This window comes from Equus przewalskii, chromosome 20, assembly GCF_037783145.1.
Source record: "Equus przewalskii isolate Varuska chromosome 20, EquPr2, whole genome shotgun sequence".
Classification (NCBI taxonomy): Eukaryota; Metazoa; Chordata; class Mammalia; order Perissodactyla; family Equidae; genus Equus; species Equus przewalskii.
This window is the reverse complement of record NC_091850.1, coordinates 43,492,836-43,512,515: the sequence shown is the minus strand read 5'-3', so window position 1 is coordinate 43,512,515 and position 19,680 is coordinate 43,492,836. Positions and strand designations below refer to the sequence as shown.

At 44.5% G+C, this 19,680-nt stretch overlaps 1 protein-coding gene across 1 annotated transcript in view; it reads right to left on the bottom strand.

The window, feature by feature from the left end:
* MYO10 (myosin X) overlaps positions 1 to 19,310 on the bottom strand; it is a 210,793-nt gene extending 191,483 nt beyond the window's left edge. Inside the window, exon 1 of the mRNA XM_008518069.2 lies at positions 18,775 to 19,310. Coding sequence (XP_008516291.1) covers positions 18,775 to 18,795 — 21 coding nt within the window. The 5' untranslated portion in view covers positions 18,796 to 19,310. The remainder of the gene's footprint in view (positions 1 to 18,774) is intronic.
* Positions 19,311 to 19,680: the final 370 nt, after the last annotated feature.

Here is a 19,680-nt window from a genome sequence, read left to right as displayed (position 1 = left end):
GATTGGCCAGCAAAAGAGCAAATCACTATGTCCTAAGACCATCTCCTCATTGGGGCCAGTGATGTCCAAGGGAGCCTAGGCGGCCCGCCTATGTCACTGTTAATTCTGTAGACCTGTTATTTCTGCCTAGTCCACTCCCTTTGTTTTGCCTATTTGCAAATATTGAGCTTCTTACCCCAGATAAGTCCTATGTTTGAGAGGGTCCTAGACGAAACACACCCTCAACCGGGTACACAAACCACAAAAATAACCTTGAAATATAATTGCTGCCTAGTTTGGGATCATACAGCACTGGGAAAAAGTCCAAACATTTGATAAATCCACAATCAGTCTTCCAGACTGGCAATCCACCTGGCCGGGAAAGCTGTGATAAGCTCTTGAGATAACAACTTGGAAGAGAAGAAATGAACACACAGGTTCTGGAGTCAGGTAAGAGACTTGCAATCCCACCTACTAGCTATGTGACTTGACTAGCTACTTAACCTCTCTAAGCCACGGGTGGTTCAACAGTATATGGGATTAACAATAGCTCCTAACATGCAGAGGATTCAGTGAGATCGTGTACATAAAGGGCTTAGCACAGCAAATGGCACCAAATAAGTACCTTACAAACGTCCTCTATTATTGCTGTTGCTAGTTTTAGAGGTTTATAGCTTCTAGATGAATCTGAAGGACCTTCCAAGGTGCCACAGTTAATCAACCTCCTTGGCGTCCCCCAGTGCCTCCTCCATAACATCCTGGTCTCAGAAAGGCGGGGGTGGGGGGAGTCCCAGCGTTACTACACCCCTAGTCTCACAGCTTCCCAGGACTGTCAGAGGTCCCTTGACACAACTGAATCACGCTGAATTCCAGCACATTGGTCTTTAACGAGCAGTGATCTCTGAAGCAAAGAAATCATTCACCATACTCAAGTTTCTTATTAAACTAAATTAACTGGGCTGGGGAATAAGCACTCGGTGCATGTCCCTTACCAGCTGTATGGCTTGGTCCCCTGAGTGTTAAGTCCAGGCCTTGGTGACAATGTCATCGCTAAAGCCTCATTACCAACCTATCAAGCCCAGATTTCCATTATGAACCATCTCCAGAGACCTTAATTTCACTTCAGGGTGAGCTAATGCCCAACAAATTATCCACTTAGTAAAATTAAATTTGTGTCAACAGATAGTGGTTTAGACTCCTGTTCTAACAAATTAAATATCCTGTTTGACATCCTGAGGGGTCTTTTTATTTAAATAGTTTCCAATCAACAAACAAAGCATGCCCCAAGTGAAAGTTCATCAGCAATAAACTAAAGTTCATCATTTACCTCCTTCAAAAGCGACAAAGTCAATAGAAGATCAAATTAAATTATTTCCTTTGCTTTGTCTTCCTGCTAGAAGGGGGAAAAAGGTGAGAACGGGGAAAGAACTCACTCTTATGATGCACACTTTAAATATCTTACAATTTTTTGTCAATTATACTTGAATAAAGTGGAATTTTTTTAAAAAACTCCGAAACCACAGATTAAATCCGGGAACTTTAAGACAAACCCAACTTAAATTTCCCTCTTGCCTGTAGGTTTGGTGAGAATAAGGGTGTGAATTTATAAGTATTCGTCCATTTATTTTCAGCAAATAAGAATTTTGTCTTCTGATTCACCTGCCTTTACCAAGCTCTCAGTGATTCATTCTGTGGCTTGCAAGAAAACAAGATGTTAGGTGAAAATTAAGCACAAAGAAAAATCACACACTTGCTCATTAAAACTGGGAAAAGCCGAAAAAGAAAAGAGAAGGTGTGGAGTTTGTTGGTAAAGGTTCACTTATCTGGTTCCAAGGGGCCGCCTCCTGCATTATCTGGGTTGGTAACCTGACAGTGCGTGGTAATTAACTAATCAGATGACAGGAGAGCTCCAGGACACAGAATGCAGATCTCTGACGCAGGCCCTTTCTAGCTTTCTTCTGTCTCAGAAATAGACATATCGATTTCCTAGTGTTCTGTGACTGTGTCCCATTGTCCAGATCTTTCTTTCTTAGGATAAGTAGAAGCTCAAATTTAAGAAGACCTAGAAAAAATAGCTTCATATTCCACTATATAAATATATAGATTTACAGATAATAAACATATTTTATTTATTTTTCACTAATGCCACAGAAATCAATTTTGGAATAAATATAACTGAGACATAACTATAGATCTAAATATATAACTAAGCTATAATAAATATAAGTCAAATACTAAAAAACCAGACGAATGCATCATACACACACACACACGCACCCCTAAAAAATATGCTACAGTTAACTGCTTTAGCAGGAATGAGTTTACTTAGAAAACAGAGAAAATTAAAATAAAATGCAGAAAGTTTATAGAATGAAGTCAATCTTTTATATCAGGGTTTCACAATCTTGGCACTATTGGCATTTGGACTCAATCAATCTGTGTTGTATGGGGCTGTCCTGTGCATTCTAGGATGCTTAGCAGCATCCCTGGTTTTTACCCACCATGCCAGTGGTACCCTCCCCACATGGTGGTAACAACCAAAAATGTCTCCAGACATTGCCAAATGTCCCCAGGGAGGCAAAGTTGCCCCTTGTTGAGAACCACTATTGTACATAAAATATCATTCTAATGCCATCTCTAATGATGTACCTAGCCCTTAGCAACATCCAGACTGCACTCTTTATGACAAAATATATCTACTGATATACCCATGCTAACACTTCTCTTCTTAAACTGCAAAACCTGTGCTCCTTTGGAATGGACACTCTTAGCAGCTTCCATATCACCCCCTTAACTGAATTACAACTTTCAAAAGTTGATTTAAATGTAAACTATTCATTATCTTTTAAAAATCTCACATCAGTTGAAGGAAAGTCAATTTCCAAAAAGCTTTCTTAAAATGTTACCACTTGCTGTGAACCTAAAACTGCCCTAAAAGAATAAAGTCTTTATTAAAAAAAAAAAAAAATGCATCCCTAAACTTGAGTGAAAACAGCACTTTGATCATCTCTGCTGCTGAAGATGTGAACATCCACATGCCCAAAACTGTGACTAGACAGCCGAGTGCCACATACATCCACAAGGCGGACAGAAGCCATCAGCCGTGCGGATGATGAGCAAAATTCACAAGCTGCATGCAGATTCCACAGCAAACCATGCCCTCTTGCAACACTGCATCCTGGGAATCTGGAGTTTATCAGAAACTGACAAAAGCCAAGAAAAATGATTTAGGAAATTCAGCGTGACCTTCGCCTTCAGTAGAGATGCTCACCGGAAACCTACAAAACTGTCAGTGAAACTATTCTCTGAATCTTCTCTCTCTACAGAACCCCTCCTATGCCCACCACTCAGGATGACGGGTCAGTGGCTGCCATCACAAGACAAAGCAGAAACACAGCCCTTCCGATTGGTAGGAAAATCTGATTATGGGAAAATTGCTATTCCTTGCAGCAGTCACTGGCAAATTAGGTAATTCTAGGGCTTGTGTCACACGACTTTGGTCTGCTCTATGGAGAAGCAAATACACACATTCCTGAAGATCTTCACACACATTCCACCCTTACCTCCTTCTATACAAACTACCGCCATCACCTCCAAATGAATTTAAGTCCCATGCAGCTAGACATCTTCAGGTCCAAATCCTGGTTCTACCACTTCCCAGCTGTGTGAACTTGGGCAAATTACTTCTCTAAGACTCTGTATTCTCATATGTAAAATAGAGATGAGAGTGGTACCAACTGCATAAGACTATGGCACAGATTAAATGAATTAAGCCATGTAAAGAATTTAGCACAAGCACAGTCTACAGTAAGTGATCAATAAACTTTCGAACGTTAAAAAACTAGATGAAAGAAAATGCAGATGGCATGGAGACGGGAAGGATAACGTGACGGCTGTCACAACGTAGAGTTCCATCTATATAAATTGTTACCAAAATCCCACACTATAGCAAATCCTTATGTAGCCAACCTATTTCCTCCTTCGACAAAACAATGACTTGAGTTAGAGAACACTGCTAGAATACAAAAATTTTATTTTTTTAAAAGGTGATGTTATCCTAAGCTGGGTTATAATAAACACAGGGTACACCATCTTTAAAAACATGCTTCCAAAATTCTGCTTTCCTTGAGGGAAGAATTATTTAACTTCATCAAACATTTTATAACAACACACACAAAAAACCCCTCAAGGGGGACCCCTAATTCTTCTGAGGATATCCTATTTCCTGTTTCACACGCACATGCCAACCCTAAAGATTCACATTTGGGGATCTGGTGGAGGTTTAAGAGCCCATGGGGATTTTAAGAGACTCAAAGGACACAACCCAAGTTACATTTCTGACCCCGTGATTTGGTGGTAGATCCTGGGTAAAGCAACCTCGTTCTCTGTGCCTCAGGATAAAAGGAACCCCTGGACTTGATATCTCAAAGATAACAGGCGAGTAGAGATAAAGTTACATCCCCTCTAAGAGCCCTCTGAAATCCTTGAAGGAGATTTTTCAATTTCAGAGGCACATTTTCATAACACTACATACCATCCACAAAAGAGCAAGGCCTGAGGCAGCCAAGCTGGAATGATTTTTGCTCCCTATTTTTGCTCTTAGAATTGATGATCCATGTTTTAATTTTTTATGATAAAATATTGGAAAATAATAACTATGGTGAAAAGACAGATGTATCAATTACCCTTTACACATGCAGAGAGCCCCTGACTCACCTTACGCTCCAAAACATTGTACAGCAAAATCCAGTCCTCCTAATTTCACAGCCTAGAGCCCATTTTATCAGATGTTTTTCTTCTGATATATACTTTGAAAAACAACAGGAGATTCCATCCTTTAAATATTTACAGAAAAGACACACTGGCCTTTTCCAAGAGAGCTTTAAGTGAATATGATTTTAGAACCTAAAATACAGGCAGTTAACCTAACAGATCTGCCCAAAGGCAAGAAGGAAATTGTTACAGCTGAAAAAGCTACGTCATCACGAGAAACATCCAAGAATTTCAGTGGTTCTCAAGGTCTGAAAAAATTAATGCCAGAATTTACAGTCTGTGCTTGAACTTCATATCCTGGAAGTGGAACTTGGCACCTACTTTAGAGAGAAGCCCTAAGGAATGAAAATCTTGGAAATGCAGTACCTATGATTTAACAAGGCAGAATTCTATTTTTTTTTTTTTTTTGAGGAAGAGTAGCCCTAAGCTAACATCTGCTGCCAATCCTCCTCTTTTTGCTTTTTGCTGAGGAAGACTGGCCCTGAGCTAACATCCATGTCCATCTTCCTCTATTTCATATGTGGGACGCCTGCCAGAGCATGGCTTGATAAGTGGTGCACAGGTCCACACCTGGGATCCAAACACGTGAACCCCAGGCCGCCGAAGTGGTGTGCGCGAACTTAACCACTGTGCCCCTGGGCCAGCCCCAACAAGGCAGGATTCTGATGACTCCATCTTAACAAGGCAAGTAATGTTTGACAGAAGGGAGAGGCTGCTTCTTAGAAAACTGTAAGCAGTTCAGAAATACTGCCTCCTCAAGATTCTACTTCTATACAGCAAACGATGCATCTACTAGACGTGGACAAAAACCCGTAAGTAACATGGCCTTGAGTAAGACACTTCCTTTCGCACTCCCAACAGCAACGACAGCCTCCGTCAGGAGCCATGATGCTAACTCTAACATGTGTGTGTGTATATATATGCACACATATGTATGCACATATAAATATGTGATATATATTGGAGTTATCTCATATATATATACAAACAGTTTAAACAAAAAAATCCTTATCTCTTTTACACTCAAAAAATAACAGCTCTCCTAAGTGTTGCTGAAACACTAGATATACCTTATCTACATACTTTGCGCAGAAAACAAGAGCAAGCAGACATTTTTCCTATAAAACAGGAGTCACATATAAAGAAAATTCCTATGTGGAGAAATTCTTTGACACACAACCTAAATGAGGCCTCTCCCCAGGACTCAGGACATACTGTCAGCTCAAATCTTAATTACAAAGGGAAAGAGGCAGCAAGATCAAGGATCCAGGGTGGAGACAGCACAGAAACTGGCAGGCAGTGTGAGGGCGGCTCAGACTGCGTCCTGGGCCTGGGAGGGTGGGAGGCAGCCCAATCCCAGTGCTGACCAAGCAGCCCCTCACCTGAGGGATTAAAAATGTTAGAGTTCCTTTTCATGGGATCTCTTTAAGGTTTGTTTTCTCCTGTGCCCAATAAACGTTTTTTCAAACTGTGGGACCATAAACAGTAATGTCACCACTAGTTGCCCCGAGGAATTTAGACCTTTGCCTTATCTTTAATGCTAAGATCTCTCTGGGAGGAGCTCAGGCCTTATTACCGTAACCTGCAGTGTATGTGGAAGCCTGTTTACCAAAGGAGCCTGCGCAAGCGAATACCCACCTCTCCCTTTTGAATGTTCATTCCCTGTCCAAAATAAATGTCCCTGCTTCCCTTTGGGATGCCTTGACTCTGGAAATGACTCCTTGTGGCGTCCTATTTGCCGCAAATATACTCTGTGAGACAACTTACTTCTGGTGGAGAGTCGGACTGAACTCGCCAGGAGGGAACCCCCTTTGGCTTTGGTAACAGTGAGACATAGGCAGTAAGAGCAAGCCCCTGCCTGGTGAAAAATAACTGGGGAAAATAATCCCTCCCTTCCATTCTGGGCTCATTTCACTGGGCATTCCCTCCAACAGGCAAGACCCAGGGCCTGAGTGAGGGCAAGAATCCCATCTTTGGGATGGGGATGCTGTCCCATCTCGGTGCTCCAGTTCCCAGTGGAGTACATGATCTCGGGACCCGAGCTGCATTGCTCCTTGCACAGCGACAAGCCTCTGGGTGAAGGCTGTCTGTTGTCTACTCCAGCTTCTCCTGTCACCTTCCACCTGGATGATTCCCTCACTGCCGCCACCACTGGATGCCTGACGCGAGCCAGGACGCTTTCGATGGCCTTAGAAATCTTGGCTTACATCAAAGAAATCCTCTTTCCATTCAGTCCTGCTGAGTCACTGATGGGTGACAGGAATATCCTGTTGCATTTTTGGTTCAGTGTCCCAAGAAGTCTTGGCTCTAGCAAACTCCAACATCTATTTGCTCACGTGGCTAGTGCATGCGAGCTTGTAACGTTAAGGCTGTGACACAGACAGCACTAAGTGAGCTCGATCCCAATAGCCTAGCCAGGCAAAGTCACTTTATTTCATGAAGTTTGTGTCTCAGGGAAAGAAAGCAGGAATCGGAAGCTGCTCATTGGTATCATGATGACCAAGAGCTGGAATCCACGAAGTTTCAGCAAATCTACCTCAAACTACTTGAGACACAAGAGTCACAAATCAAAAAGTCTGACGATACTTAAATTTACTACAAGGAGTAAACAAGGAATAAACAAGGAGGGCCACAAGAATCTGAGCTCTTAACAGCCATGGGACAAAAACAGAGTAACTTACTATGCAAATACTTGTTAGTCTCAGACTGATAACGGATGTTAGCAACAGGTATTAAATGAGGACCAGAACAATGAATACTACACAGCAATACAATGGAACTACTGATACATGCAACAAGGGTGGGTCTTAAGGGCAGGGAGTGCAAGGGGCCAGTCTCAGAGGGTTATATACTGTCTGATTCCATTTATATGACACTCACAAATGACAAAATTTTAGAAGAGAACAGATTATGTGGTAGTTACTAGGGAATGGGGGGAGGCTGGGACTATTTCTCGCGGGGTAGCATGAAGCTGGAAGAGTCCTGCATTAGGAGGATTGTGCTGGTGGTTACACAAACCTATAGATGTGATAACACTGCTTAGAACTACACACACACACACATGCATATGAGCATAAGTAAAAACTGGTGGAATCTGCATGAGGTCTGTAGACTGTACCGATGTCAATTTCCCCTGCTTGGATATTGTACTATTGTTCTATAAGATGGTGGTGACAGGGACACAGGACCTGTCTGTACTATTTTACCAACTTCTGAGTCTACATTTCCAGGAAAAAAAAGCATCCCAGAATAAAACTGGACAAAACATATGGGGAGAGGGCAGTAGATATCACTTACCTCAACGTGCTCTCAAAACTTTAAGAGAAGATGACCTTCTTTTTCTTAGTGGACAACAACTGTCAGTTTAATTACTTAAGATGATAAATATTTCCCTAATGCTCTAGGGAGAGGATCTGAAAAGCATTTTGGGAACGAGAGGTAACACACCACAAGGAAGAACCAACAGAAGGCTTAGGGCAGAGGGTATGGCTGGACGTGAGTGTTTTAACTAGACCCAACAACTTAACACACACAACTCAGATGACTGACTGACTATAAGTGCCCAAATCTCACAGGGAGAGTTTGGATCCTAGATAGAATAAAATTTCCACACTGACAAATGTGTGCTCCCCATCCCCAAAGAGATGGAAAGCAATCAGAAATCAGTATAAATGAGGAAGGGTGAAAAAAGTACTAGCAAGACCCAAATTTAAGCTGTGGCCATGAAAGTATGGACGAAGCACAGTGATTCTTCAACTCGAGCAATTCTGCACATCCCCAACCCCCCAGGCTATCTGCAATGTCTGGAGATGTTTTTGGTTGTCCCAACTGAGGGAGGCAAGTGCTACTGGCATCTAGAGACCAGGGATGCTGCTCAACATGCTGGCATGCGCAGGACAGCCCCCACCACAAAGACTGATCCGAGAGAAAATGTCAAAGGGACCAATGTTGAGAAGGCCTAGAAAGAGGGCACCCTTGCCCACATCTGAAAATCTGAGGCTGGAACCACTGGAGGGAGGGCTGTACATCTTGGCCCTTAGCTCACATCATTAAAAGAACAAGATATGGGCAGAAACAAACAGAACCAAACCTGTATTAAGCAACAATGGTATACAGTGTAAAAGGTGTAGTGTTATTTTTACCCGGCACTCAACCCCTTCATTGTAAAGTCCATGGGAAGATTTCCTGGGAGTATTTAAGAACAACAAGGCTTGAAGTCAAACACACACACACCGCCCCCCCAACAGTGCTGTCTGTTACCTAAACCCCCCCAGTCAGAACCACCACCATATAACTGTTGTGGCCCAGGGTGAACTCACAAGGATACTTACAATGCAAAAGAATGAAAATTAAAAGAAAAATCTATACAAATGATTCCCCAAATGGCCAACAGCTCCCCAAGTAGCATGAAGCCGGGTCCCAAGTGTGGGTTTTGGCCTTAAATCAAAATCAGTAACTGCACTGGGATTTTCTCGGGGGTGGATGTCAATCAATGAGCCTGCTTGTAATTAAGTGAGAACACCACTTCTCTGCTCTGGCTCAGAGAGGAACCTAACAGTGGACACACAAATCTAGTGTTATGCGCTACCTCTCTCTGTGAAACAATGCATGTCATTAAGATTCTAACAAGAAGTCAGCAAAATCCCTGCTATCTTAAATCCATCATGACAGGGGGTCTCAGCCGCTCCTGCTGTAAACCGTACTGACACCTCTCATGAAACTGCTGCCAAATAATCTAAGTAAAAATGTGAAACCCTTTGATCAAATATTTCTATTCCTGGGAAATTTTATCCTCAAGAAATAATCCAACAAGCGTGCAATGACCTAGGTACAAGAATGTTCGTGTGCTGTTTTCTGCAAGAGCAAACAACTAGAAACACCTAAAATGGTCATCTCAATGATGACATATGCTCAGGAAGAATGGGTAGGGCCACTCTTAGACCCAGACCTGGCCACAGGGACCTGGGACCCCTGCCTTGGGCTGCAGGCTTCAGGGTGCCCTGTATATCACAAGACAAAAAAATAGTAAATAAAGAGAAGTTCCTGCACTCAAGAGCAAATCATGGTCTTTGGTGTAAAATATTAATTTCGATCTTGTAGTAGTGGCAGTTATCTGAAATGAACTATTGTTCACTATGAATAATATTAGCAAAAGCATCCAAAAATCCCAAAGAGAACTAATTTGGCCATTTCACTTTTGAAAAAGGTGCTTTTAAAAATTTTAGAGAAGGGGGCTGGCCCCGTGGCCGAGTGGTTAAGTTCGCGCGCTCCGCTGCAGGCAGCCCAGTGTTTCGTTGGTTCGAATCCTGGGTGCGGACATGGCACTGCTCATCAGACCACGCTGAGGCAGCGTCCCACATGCCACAACTAGAAGGACCCACAACGAAGAATATACAACTATGTACCGGGGGGCTTTGGGGAGAAAAAGGAAATAATAAAAATCTTTAAAAAAACAAAAAATTTTAGAGAAAAATGTCCTCAATCAAATAGGAACTATATGCGAAGTATGCAACAAAACTGGTATTTCCAGAAAACACTTACAAAATCAGATTAAGGAAATAAAAACATCTGCACAACTAGGAAGGAAAACATTCAGACACACATAATCCCAAAATACATTTTTATTTATGCCATTTTCTGGCCAATACGCATTAAGGTATAATTGAGCTGAAAACAGATTTTAATGAATTAACTTCTGTTTTCAGTTTTCTTTATAACACACAGCATTGAAAAGTTGGAGGAACAATTGAATAGTAAAAATTCACAATATTAAGGCTATGGCATATAATGAAATTAAAATATTTTGTACTTCCTGCAATATTAATAATCTATCACATGTAGTCCGATTTCTTTTTTAAATCTAAATATTGCCGTATGCATTTTATCGACAGTGCCAATAACTAGTGTCCTGCCTTAGCAAAGCAGGCCTTCTCCAAAATGAAATTAATTAAAAAACAATCTAAGAACGCAATGACTCAAGAAAGGATTTCTACTTTGGCATTACTGTCAATAAAACATATAATTAGTGATTTTGATGAAATAAGGGCAATAGATATAGATTTATGGAAAATATGATGGAGTATATGTCTATTACTCATGCAAACACCACCGGTCCATCAGCAGAACCCAGACGTGTGCAACATCATCCTTCATCTTTGATCATCTGCTCACTTTCAGCAATAAAAACCATAGCTTGAAACGTACTTTTCAATTGTGTCCTAATGAAAGCATATTTGTCAAGGTGGGAGAATAGAATGTCAGTTTACTGACCAGTTTGTGAGCTTGATTTATAACTTTGAAATATTCAGCTATGTGATATGAGGCCTGCCTTTGTACTCTTGGCCCTGGCCGTGACTGGGCTGCCTATGCACATGCAAGTTTCTTGACATTTAAAGCTTTCCTAAATCAACTCTTAAGTGGAAAAACCACACAGGTGTGCTTTTACAGACACACCGAGTCACAGAAAGCACACACGACACAACGTTACGAGTAGGACCCAGGAGTTTCTGCCTTTTGCTTATGGCATTCTCTAAATTTTCTACACTTAGTACGTATTCTTTGCAGGATTAAGGAAAGAAAAACAGGAATTTAAGAATGACATGGAAAAGTAATATAGCAAATCTACGTTGATCAAAAGCTTTTTTAAAGCAAGAACACTCCGAATTCTAAATACATTGCTATAAATGTAATTAAGTATCTACAAAGCTAATAAAATCCAAAAATTTATTCATGGCAGTTGTACACATGAGCAGGCAGTCTATGGATAAATTTCTTTTAAATGGAATTTGAACGAAGTAGATCTCAGGAGCACAGGCTCTTCAAAGATTAAGTCCACTTCTCTCCACAGTGCATTCCACTGGCAATGGGTCCTACTCGCCTGCTATGAACTGACTAAAAAACCCCCAAAAATGACATTTAAAAGAATTACAGGATTCTTTGGGGACCCAATGTTGCGTAAAGAGGCCATGTAAAAAAGCCACATTTTTATTCCAACATCCCCAAATCGCCTCTTCTTTTGGCCTTTAAATCACCAACAGACAGGAAAGATAAGCATCCCACAGAGCAAAAATCCGTCCTTGCCTCTTTTTCTTTTCTGATATAAAGATCTCCTTGCTTTAAATTACCATAGTGTAAAATCTTTACGAATGCTTATACGAAGGCGCATTTAATCCTGAACAGCAGACACAGGCGCTTGAAGGCATTACCCTTATGTCTACAAGTCCCACATTCAGCTCTGGCTGAATTTCAACAGCCGTGTCATGGCTTTGCCACGAGCCCTCTAACCCCTTTTCCCGTAAGTGGCAGAGTCAGATGACACGTCATCATGTGACAAGAGTGGCTGGATTTAAACTGGGGGCTCAAGTTTCTTACTTCAGCCCTGGTGGACACGTTTTTCTGAAAAGTTCTTAGCAAGGCAGCAAAACGTTTTATTCAAGGAATGTTCTTTGAGAACTGTTCCGCTCGGATGTCCATGATCACTCCACGAGCACTAATAAGCTAACCAGTAAAACAACGATATGGAGAAACTCTGGGAAAGTAGCCAGAATCTTTCATCGAAAGAGAAGACGCCATCGGAAAACCTCAAAGGGGCATCCTGCAACAACTGAGGGAGAGAACTGGGGAGACAAATGAGTCCTACCCTTTCTTTTAACAAAATAAATACGTCTCAAAAATCTAGTTTTCTAAGTGCCTTATTAGATAAATCTTCCTACCATCCTCCGGAGGGTGGGGCCGGCAGCTTTAGAAACCACATTTTACAAGGAAACAGAAGGTACTTGTCTTTCCTAAATAAAAAGCTAATCAAATAAAAATTAGTGGCATGTTCAAAAGCGGATTAATATTTTCCTGATGGGTTTGCAATGTTTCTGGGGTGTGGACCTCTTGTTTTCCCAAACTCCCATGCAGTTTTCAACTCAAAAATCATTTACTAACTGCCTACTCTATACAGCACTTCATCAAAGAGCCCAGAAGCGATGATGCAAGCATAGCATAATGCAAATGACACCAACAGGAGAGAAAAGGATGGCACTGAAGAGCCCTGACACTCTGGAGACAGCCAGTCTAGTTCAAAGCCTGTCACTTTCTAGCTGTGTGACCCTGGGCCACTTACTTAACCTCTCCGTACCTCACTGTCTTCATCTACGGAGCCTTCCTCATAGGGTTGTTAAATGGATTAAATGAATTACTGAATGTAAAGTGCTCAGAAACATGGCCTGCACTTAGTAAGTGCTCAATAAACATTAGCCACATCTATTATTCAAAGAATCAGACAATGCTTCAGAATCAAGGGAAAAAGTTATAAGCATCTCCCCCCTTCCACCACAAAAAAAAAAAAAAAAAAAAAATCTGTACTTGAGGGAACTATACTGGCTATACAAAGAGAGAATCCCATCGTGAAGGACCTTTCAGGGCAGATGAGGTGATAAAACTTATAAATGGGATATCTCACCACACAAAGCTCTTAGCAGGGTAAATTCCTAACCAGACCAGGACAGAAGGAGGCAGGGCCAAGCTCAGAGGAAAGAGAGGGAGGGGTCACCATGAACTAGAGCTGTCAGGGGTGGTTTCCAAAAGGAGCCGGACAGGCAGGACTCTGGTCAGCTGTCCATGATCACACACAGCAGGCAGGCGCAAAGGTGTGCAGCAGGACGGAAACAGATGCTCCAAAGGAGAAGCACATGGCGGAAGAGACCAGAGAGCTACGAGATTAGAAGGCCTTGAAAACTGGACCAAGGAATGTGAACTTGCTTTTATAAGCAACATGGACACGCTCTAGACAGAATTCTAGAAATAAGAAATCTGCCAGGAGCATACAGGTTGAAAGGGAGAAAATTAACAAATGCAATCTGGCACAAGAAATGATACTGGGGAACAGCTCTAAGGCTGAGGTTCCCCCGCACTGCTGAGTACTGCGATTTCATTCACTATCAAGGGCCACTGGTTCTTAATTTCTAAGTTACTATCACTATCCTTTTATTATTACCCATCTACCATGTGCCAAGTGTTCTGTAAATCTTATCTCAAATTCTCCTAATGACCATGCAAGGTTGACACTATTATGTCTGCCTACAAACCAGAGAAATAAAGCCCAGGAAGGGCAGATAACGGGGCTGAGATCCCACAGGTGGGAAGGGGTGCAGCTGGACTCCCAAAGGCCTGGGCTTTTCTACTTTTTATTTATTTATTTTTGGTGAGGATGATTGACCCTGAGCTAACATCTGTGTCTCTCTTTTTTTTTTTTTGAGGAAGATTAGCTCTGAGCTAACATCTACTGCCAATCCTCTCTTTTTGCTGAGGAAGACTGGCCCTGAGCTAACATCCGTGCCCGTCTTCCTCTACTTTATATGTGGGACGCCTACCACAGCATGGCTTCACAAGTGGTGCCATGTCCACACGCGGGATCTGAACCAGTGAACCCCAGGCCAGGCCGCCGAAGTGGAACATGTGCACTTAACTACCGCGCCACCCAATCTTCCTCTAGTCTATGTAGGATGCCACCACAGTGTGGCTTGATGAGTGGTGTGTAGGTCTGCACTTGGGATCCAAACCTGCAAAACCCGGGATGCCAAAGCGGAGCACATGAACTTAATCACTACGCCACCAGGCCGGCCTCTCAGCTTTTCTACTTTTAAGGATGGGGAGCTTTTCCCTCCACCTAGGGGCGCTTAGGCAAGGGGAAGCATTGCCAAGTTTAACATAGACCTCACTGTTGCTCATTCTTGAATGGTCTCTGCAAACTAATGACACGAAAATGTTACAGACTAGTTACTCCGAATGCAAAACTTTGAAACCCATTAATAATAAGGTACCCTATGTTCTACCAATCTCAACAGAAGAGTATATTCAAGGCTCATGTCCTTAAAGGTGACCCCACTTAAAGCCAGAGGAGCTGGAAAAGCAGACACTGTTCTCTCCTCCTCCACTCCGGTGAAATAGCAAAGGCCCTGCTCAGGCTGGTTTGTGTCTGATTTGGTGAAAGAGCAAGAACAGCAGGCCACGTGATATGGGGGAGCAGCCCTGCCCCGCCCTCCCCACCCCGGCCAGGGAGACCGGGGCTCCCTGCTAGCAACTGGCCTGCTTGCAGCTGCTCTCTGGGCTTTGCTGTCCCCAACGCGGCAGGGGCCAAAAAGAGAGTCCTCGACGAGAGACACCCTCACAGTATGCAGAAAAAGCAAGGCACAATAACCCCACCATGAGAAAAGGGGCCGCCCGTGAAAGTCCTGATTCTATTTTACTGTCATCAAAGGGGTCACCTTCAGGCTCTGGTGGGACAAGGAAGCCCTCAGCTCTTCCCTTTTGCCCTTGAGAAATGATTTGGGGATTGGGGAGAAGGAAGGAGCTGCCAAAAGTAAGTTAATTTTTTTTTAACAAGAAAAGAAATAGCAATAAGATCCCAACCAAAAACAAGTACATACTATGAAAAGGGGAGAAAAATAGACTCAAGAACTCTATTTCCAGCTTAAAAGCTATTTGAACAACTCCAGGCGACAACCAAAACCAAGACACCTTCCCAAGTTCAGTGGAAACGAGGGAGGTGTTTGCACGTAACATCTTCAGAGCTGGGTACGTTCCAGCCCAGCGTGAACGAAACTGTAAGAAAGAGGTACAACTGGAATGTTTTCCGCTAACAATCTACCCCTCGAAACATTAATACCTGCTTTCTATATTTGTATTTGAGTATCATACTTGTGTATATTTTACATATTTATTCTGAAAAATCAAAGCATTCACAGTTGTCCCATCAACAATCCTCAAAGGGTCTTTTGCTTGAACAGTCATTACTAAAATAGAACCCAGAAAAGTCAAGCTCATTTACATGTTCAACTGGTCCTGACTGGCCCCTCCAGTATTCAAGGCACTGTACTTGGCCCTGGGGACATGGAAACAGTGTCCACTTCAAAACATCAACAACACGTTTATGCAGTAGTCTCACCACTTCGCTGGTTGAGCCTTCTCTGTTTTTTTGGGTTTTTTAATTGCTTCTGGTTACAGACATATCTAAACTTAGTTTCTGCCTGAAGTAAACTTTTTAACAATTGCTGAGAAAACAAGTTTCCCAGAAGTACACACACAGCTTAGTCAAGAGAAGCCATAAACCTCTAAGGAAGGCCACGAAGAAACTGAGACTCCACTGGGAGCTGTGGGGTGCTCAGCTTCTCCAATCCCGGGGTACACTTTGAAGTCAGGAGCCATCCGCTGAGGAGCACAAGCCTCACAGGCTTCCTGCTGGCTGGGAGTAAGATGCCCGATGCTATTTAAAGCAGGCAAGCACAGGCAAGAGAGCAGAGCCTGCAAACACGCACAGGAATTCATCCCACTAGGGAACTGCTTCGTGGGTCTAGCTCAGTGGTTCTCAACTGGGAGCGATCCTGCTCCCTATGGCTCCTTTGGCAACATCTGCAGACATTCTGGTTGTTACAACTTGGGGGCACTACTAGCATCTAGTGGGCAGAGACCAGGGATGCTGCTCAACAGCCTACAGCGCATAGGACAGTCCCTCCACAGCAAAGAATGAAGCGGCCCAGAATGTCAATGGGACCCAGTTTGAGAAACCCTGTTCTAGCTCCACGGAGCAGCTGCTAGTCACAGTAGCTCCCATTTCCTTATTATTTGGCCACTTGTACATTAAGCTAATCCATGCAACATCTCATTCAAATTTTTTTCAATCGTTAGCATTAGCTTCAAATTGTTGTCCAACCAAGCAAAAAGTCATTATCCACAAATCACAATGGGGAGAAGTTACCAAAGAACAGGACACCACTTAGTGATAAGGAAGCCCTAGAATTCTGCTGTCCTTAGAAATATATCACATCGACGCTTACTGTTTCTACTCTAATGGGACACGACACGATTTTCTTCACTGCACAATTTAACAAGAAGGATGCTCTGTTCTAAGACACTAAACAGAGAGAGCCAGGATCTATGTCAGCAGTTTGTCTCCAATTAATACAACGCTGTGCCGCCTCTCTGACCAGCCCCACTGGCTTCCCACTCAAGTGATCACATTTGGGGCAGAACTTTAAAGGCTGATTAGAAATTCATATGGTAATACAAATACATCCCAAGATTAAAAGCATAAATTTAAATACATAAAAATTTCCCCACAGAGGAAAAAGGCTGTGGATTCTCTAACAAATTCTTCAAGCTTGGGCAAATGACAACATCTTTGGGTTAAGATTCTTCACCTAGAAAATGAAGGGGATGGAGTAGATAATTGCTAAAGGCCAACCTCTATATTATATTAGTCATGGAAATAAAATCCAACAACCAGGTCTCCTTACACTAAGATACAGTGTAAGGAGAAAGTATTTCGCGTGCTTCAACCAAAGAACGTGAGAGCAGGAGGTTGCCTCAGTCCCACGTCATCCTGCAGTTCCCCCCACTTGCACTAGGGGGCAGAGTTCACCCCGAGGGGAGGCCAGGGACCCCCCCGGCAGTGCAGACACGCCTCATGGGGTCTGAGACCCCAACAAACTGAATACAAATTCTATATTCTCACCAGCTTTCCTAAAGGACCCAGGACACAAAAACAAAAAAGTTAAGAATTAGTGTCCTGCAGGCAGAGCCTAGATTTCTTACAGATGAAAGCAATTAAACACCAGCCACCCCCCCCCCCGCCCCGCCCCAGCCTCTCATCATTGGTTAACCTGCAACTCATGCAAAAAGTTCTGGTACCTTCTCACAGGCATGAAAGCAAAGATCTATGGATTAGAAAATGCCATAGTCTCACAATTATATATTTCATTTTTTGAACGTAAAAATACGTATTCGTGGACGATTAATTCCTTTCCAGTCCACCTCTCACAATGAATGTGGGTATGACATCTGGGACACTACTTTGAAAAAACTGGATATGACTATTACAATCACTTTGGCCATTATAAATAGTTGTCTGAGAATACAGTAAGTGGGCATCCAGAAAGCACAATGCCTTGAAATATTATATCCAATTAAGTCTGACAAAGCAAGTTAGCCAACACAGAAGGCAAACCCTCACTAATCTAACTTGCTGGAAGATTCTAAAACTGTGCTGGATTCACAAAACTTTCCGTGGCTTTCAATGAAAGTCAGATCAGACTCCCTTAAGTCAACCAAGTTTACTTTGAGCCACTTCAAACCTCAAACTTAAACAAAATCTATTAAATAAACACAACCAAGAAAGGAAAGGGAGCCAAGAAACCACAGTAACTCTCGATCCCAGAAAAAAAAAGACTTCTCAAGTCAAGGGTTTCAAGTCACTGTGGTGTCCCGCCCTCAATGACCCTAAAAGGGGCATCAGTTTAATCTTTAAAAATAACCACTGTTTGCCCTAAACGATTTTCTTTAAACTCGAATTCAAAATCTGCCAAGGACAGTTAGCACAAGTACATGATCTTTTGATCTCGCCCTCTGGAATGATCCCAAACCCTAAGAGAGCACTGCTGGGTGAGAAATGGAACCCAGACTCCAAAGGTCCGGTAGGCAGGGAACACAGGGAATGATTAAGCCCTGGCCTCCCCCTGCTCACACTTCATTAACCCGTCTCCTCTGGAAGTGTTTGCACCCCTCGCACAGGAAGCCGGTACGTTTTGCAGAGGAAATACCAGACCAGACCTTTCTTGGAGAAAGTCCCCGGTGAACATTTTACGGGACTTCCTGCACCCAGGCAGTCGGGCATGCAGATGGCCCGGCCCGGCCCCGGCGCCCGCCGCCTCACCCCGCGCGGGGCGCCGCGGGGACACCCGGTGAGCCAGCCAGCCACGCAAAAGGAAGCTCACCTTCGCTGCATCCCAGAGCAAAGAGGGAGCGCTGGACAAAACAAAACCTGCCTCGGCTTACTCATGCGGAGACTCCCCGGGGGCTGGTTTCAAGCGACTTTCAGAAAGTTTCGCCCTCTCGGGCTAAGGTAAAGGTACCAAGAGCGCGCGCGGCGCGGTGGGCAGATCCCTCCCTCCGGGGCATCGGAGGCCAGGTCCGGGCAAGAAGGCGGCCCGAAGCCGGCATGGACCCGGCGGCCGCCCCTCCCGCCGCGAGCGCACTCACCTCGGGGAAGAAGTTGTCCATTGTTCCAGTGCGCTCCCCAACTTGCCGGAGCCCGGCTTCCAGCTCGCGGAAGTCAGCCCAGCAGAAGGTCCGGGGAAACCATGCGTGTCACGGCGCGACTCCCAGGAACTCGAGCCCGCGGGGCTCTCCCGCTGCCATCTCCTGATCCCCTTCTCCGCTTTCGCACCTTTTGTTTGCCCAAACCCAGGTCTCTAACTCATCCGTCCCAAACGCAGCCTTTGTCTCCTCTTCCCCCAAGTTCTTCACTTCTGGGCGCCGCGCTCGCGAGCGGAGAACAGCTGGTGGCACATTCTTCCCCCGGGCTGGGGGAGGGCGGCGAGGGGCTTGGGGGCGCGCCCCTTCCTGTGCGCTCAGGCCGGAGGCGCTCGGCGCGGGCAGGGGGACACCGACCACAAAGCGAGCCCCGCGTCGCTCTCCCCGCGCGAGCGCCGGGGCGGTGAGGATTCGGGCTCCGCGGCTTCGCCGGCTCCCCGCCGCACAGAACCGCGGACAGGAGCACACGCCCCGCCCCGCCCGCTCGCCCCGCCCGCTCGCCCCGCCCGCTCGCCCGCCCGCTCGCCCGCCCCGCCCCCAGAGCCCCGCCCAGCGCTTCCGCAGGGGTCGGCCCCGCCCCCACCTACCACCCAGGCCCCGCCCACTTGGCGCCCCGGGCGGCCGCAGGCTCAGCTGCTGGCGGGGAAGTCCCAGCCGGCGCGGTTCCTCCTCCGGTCCCTGCCTTGCTACCTAGGCCGGGCTAAGGGAGTGACTCGTCCGTCTGGTGACGGAGACCAAGTAGTAGTGCCGGGGAAGGAGGGGTGGGGGGTTCTTTTGTGCCTTTGATCTTTAGCCGACCCTGCAACGGGCTCCACGCGGCTCTCATTGATGCAGTTCGGCAGAGGAGCGACC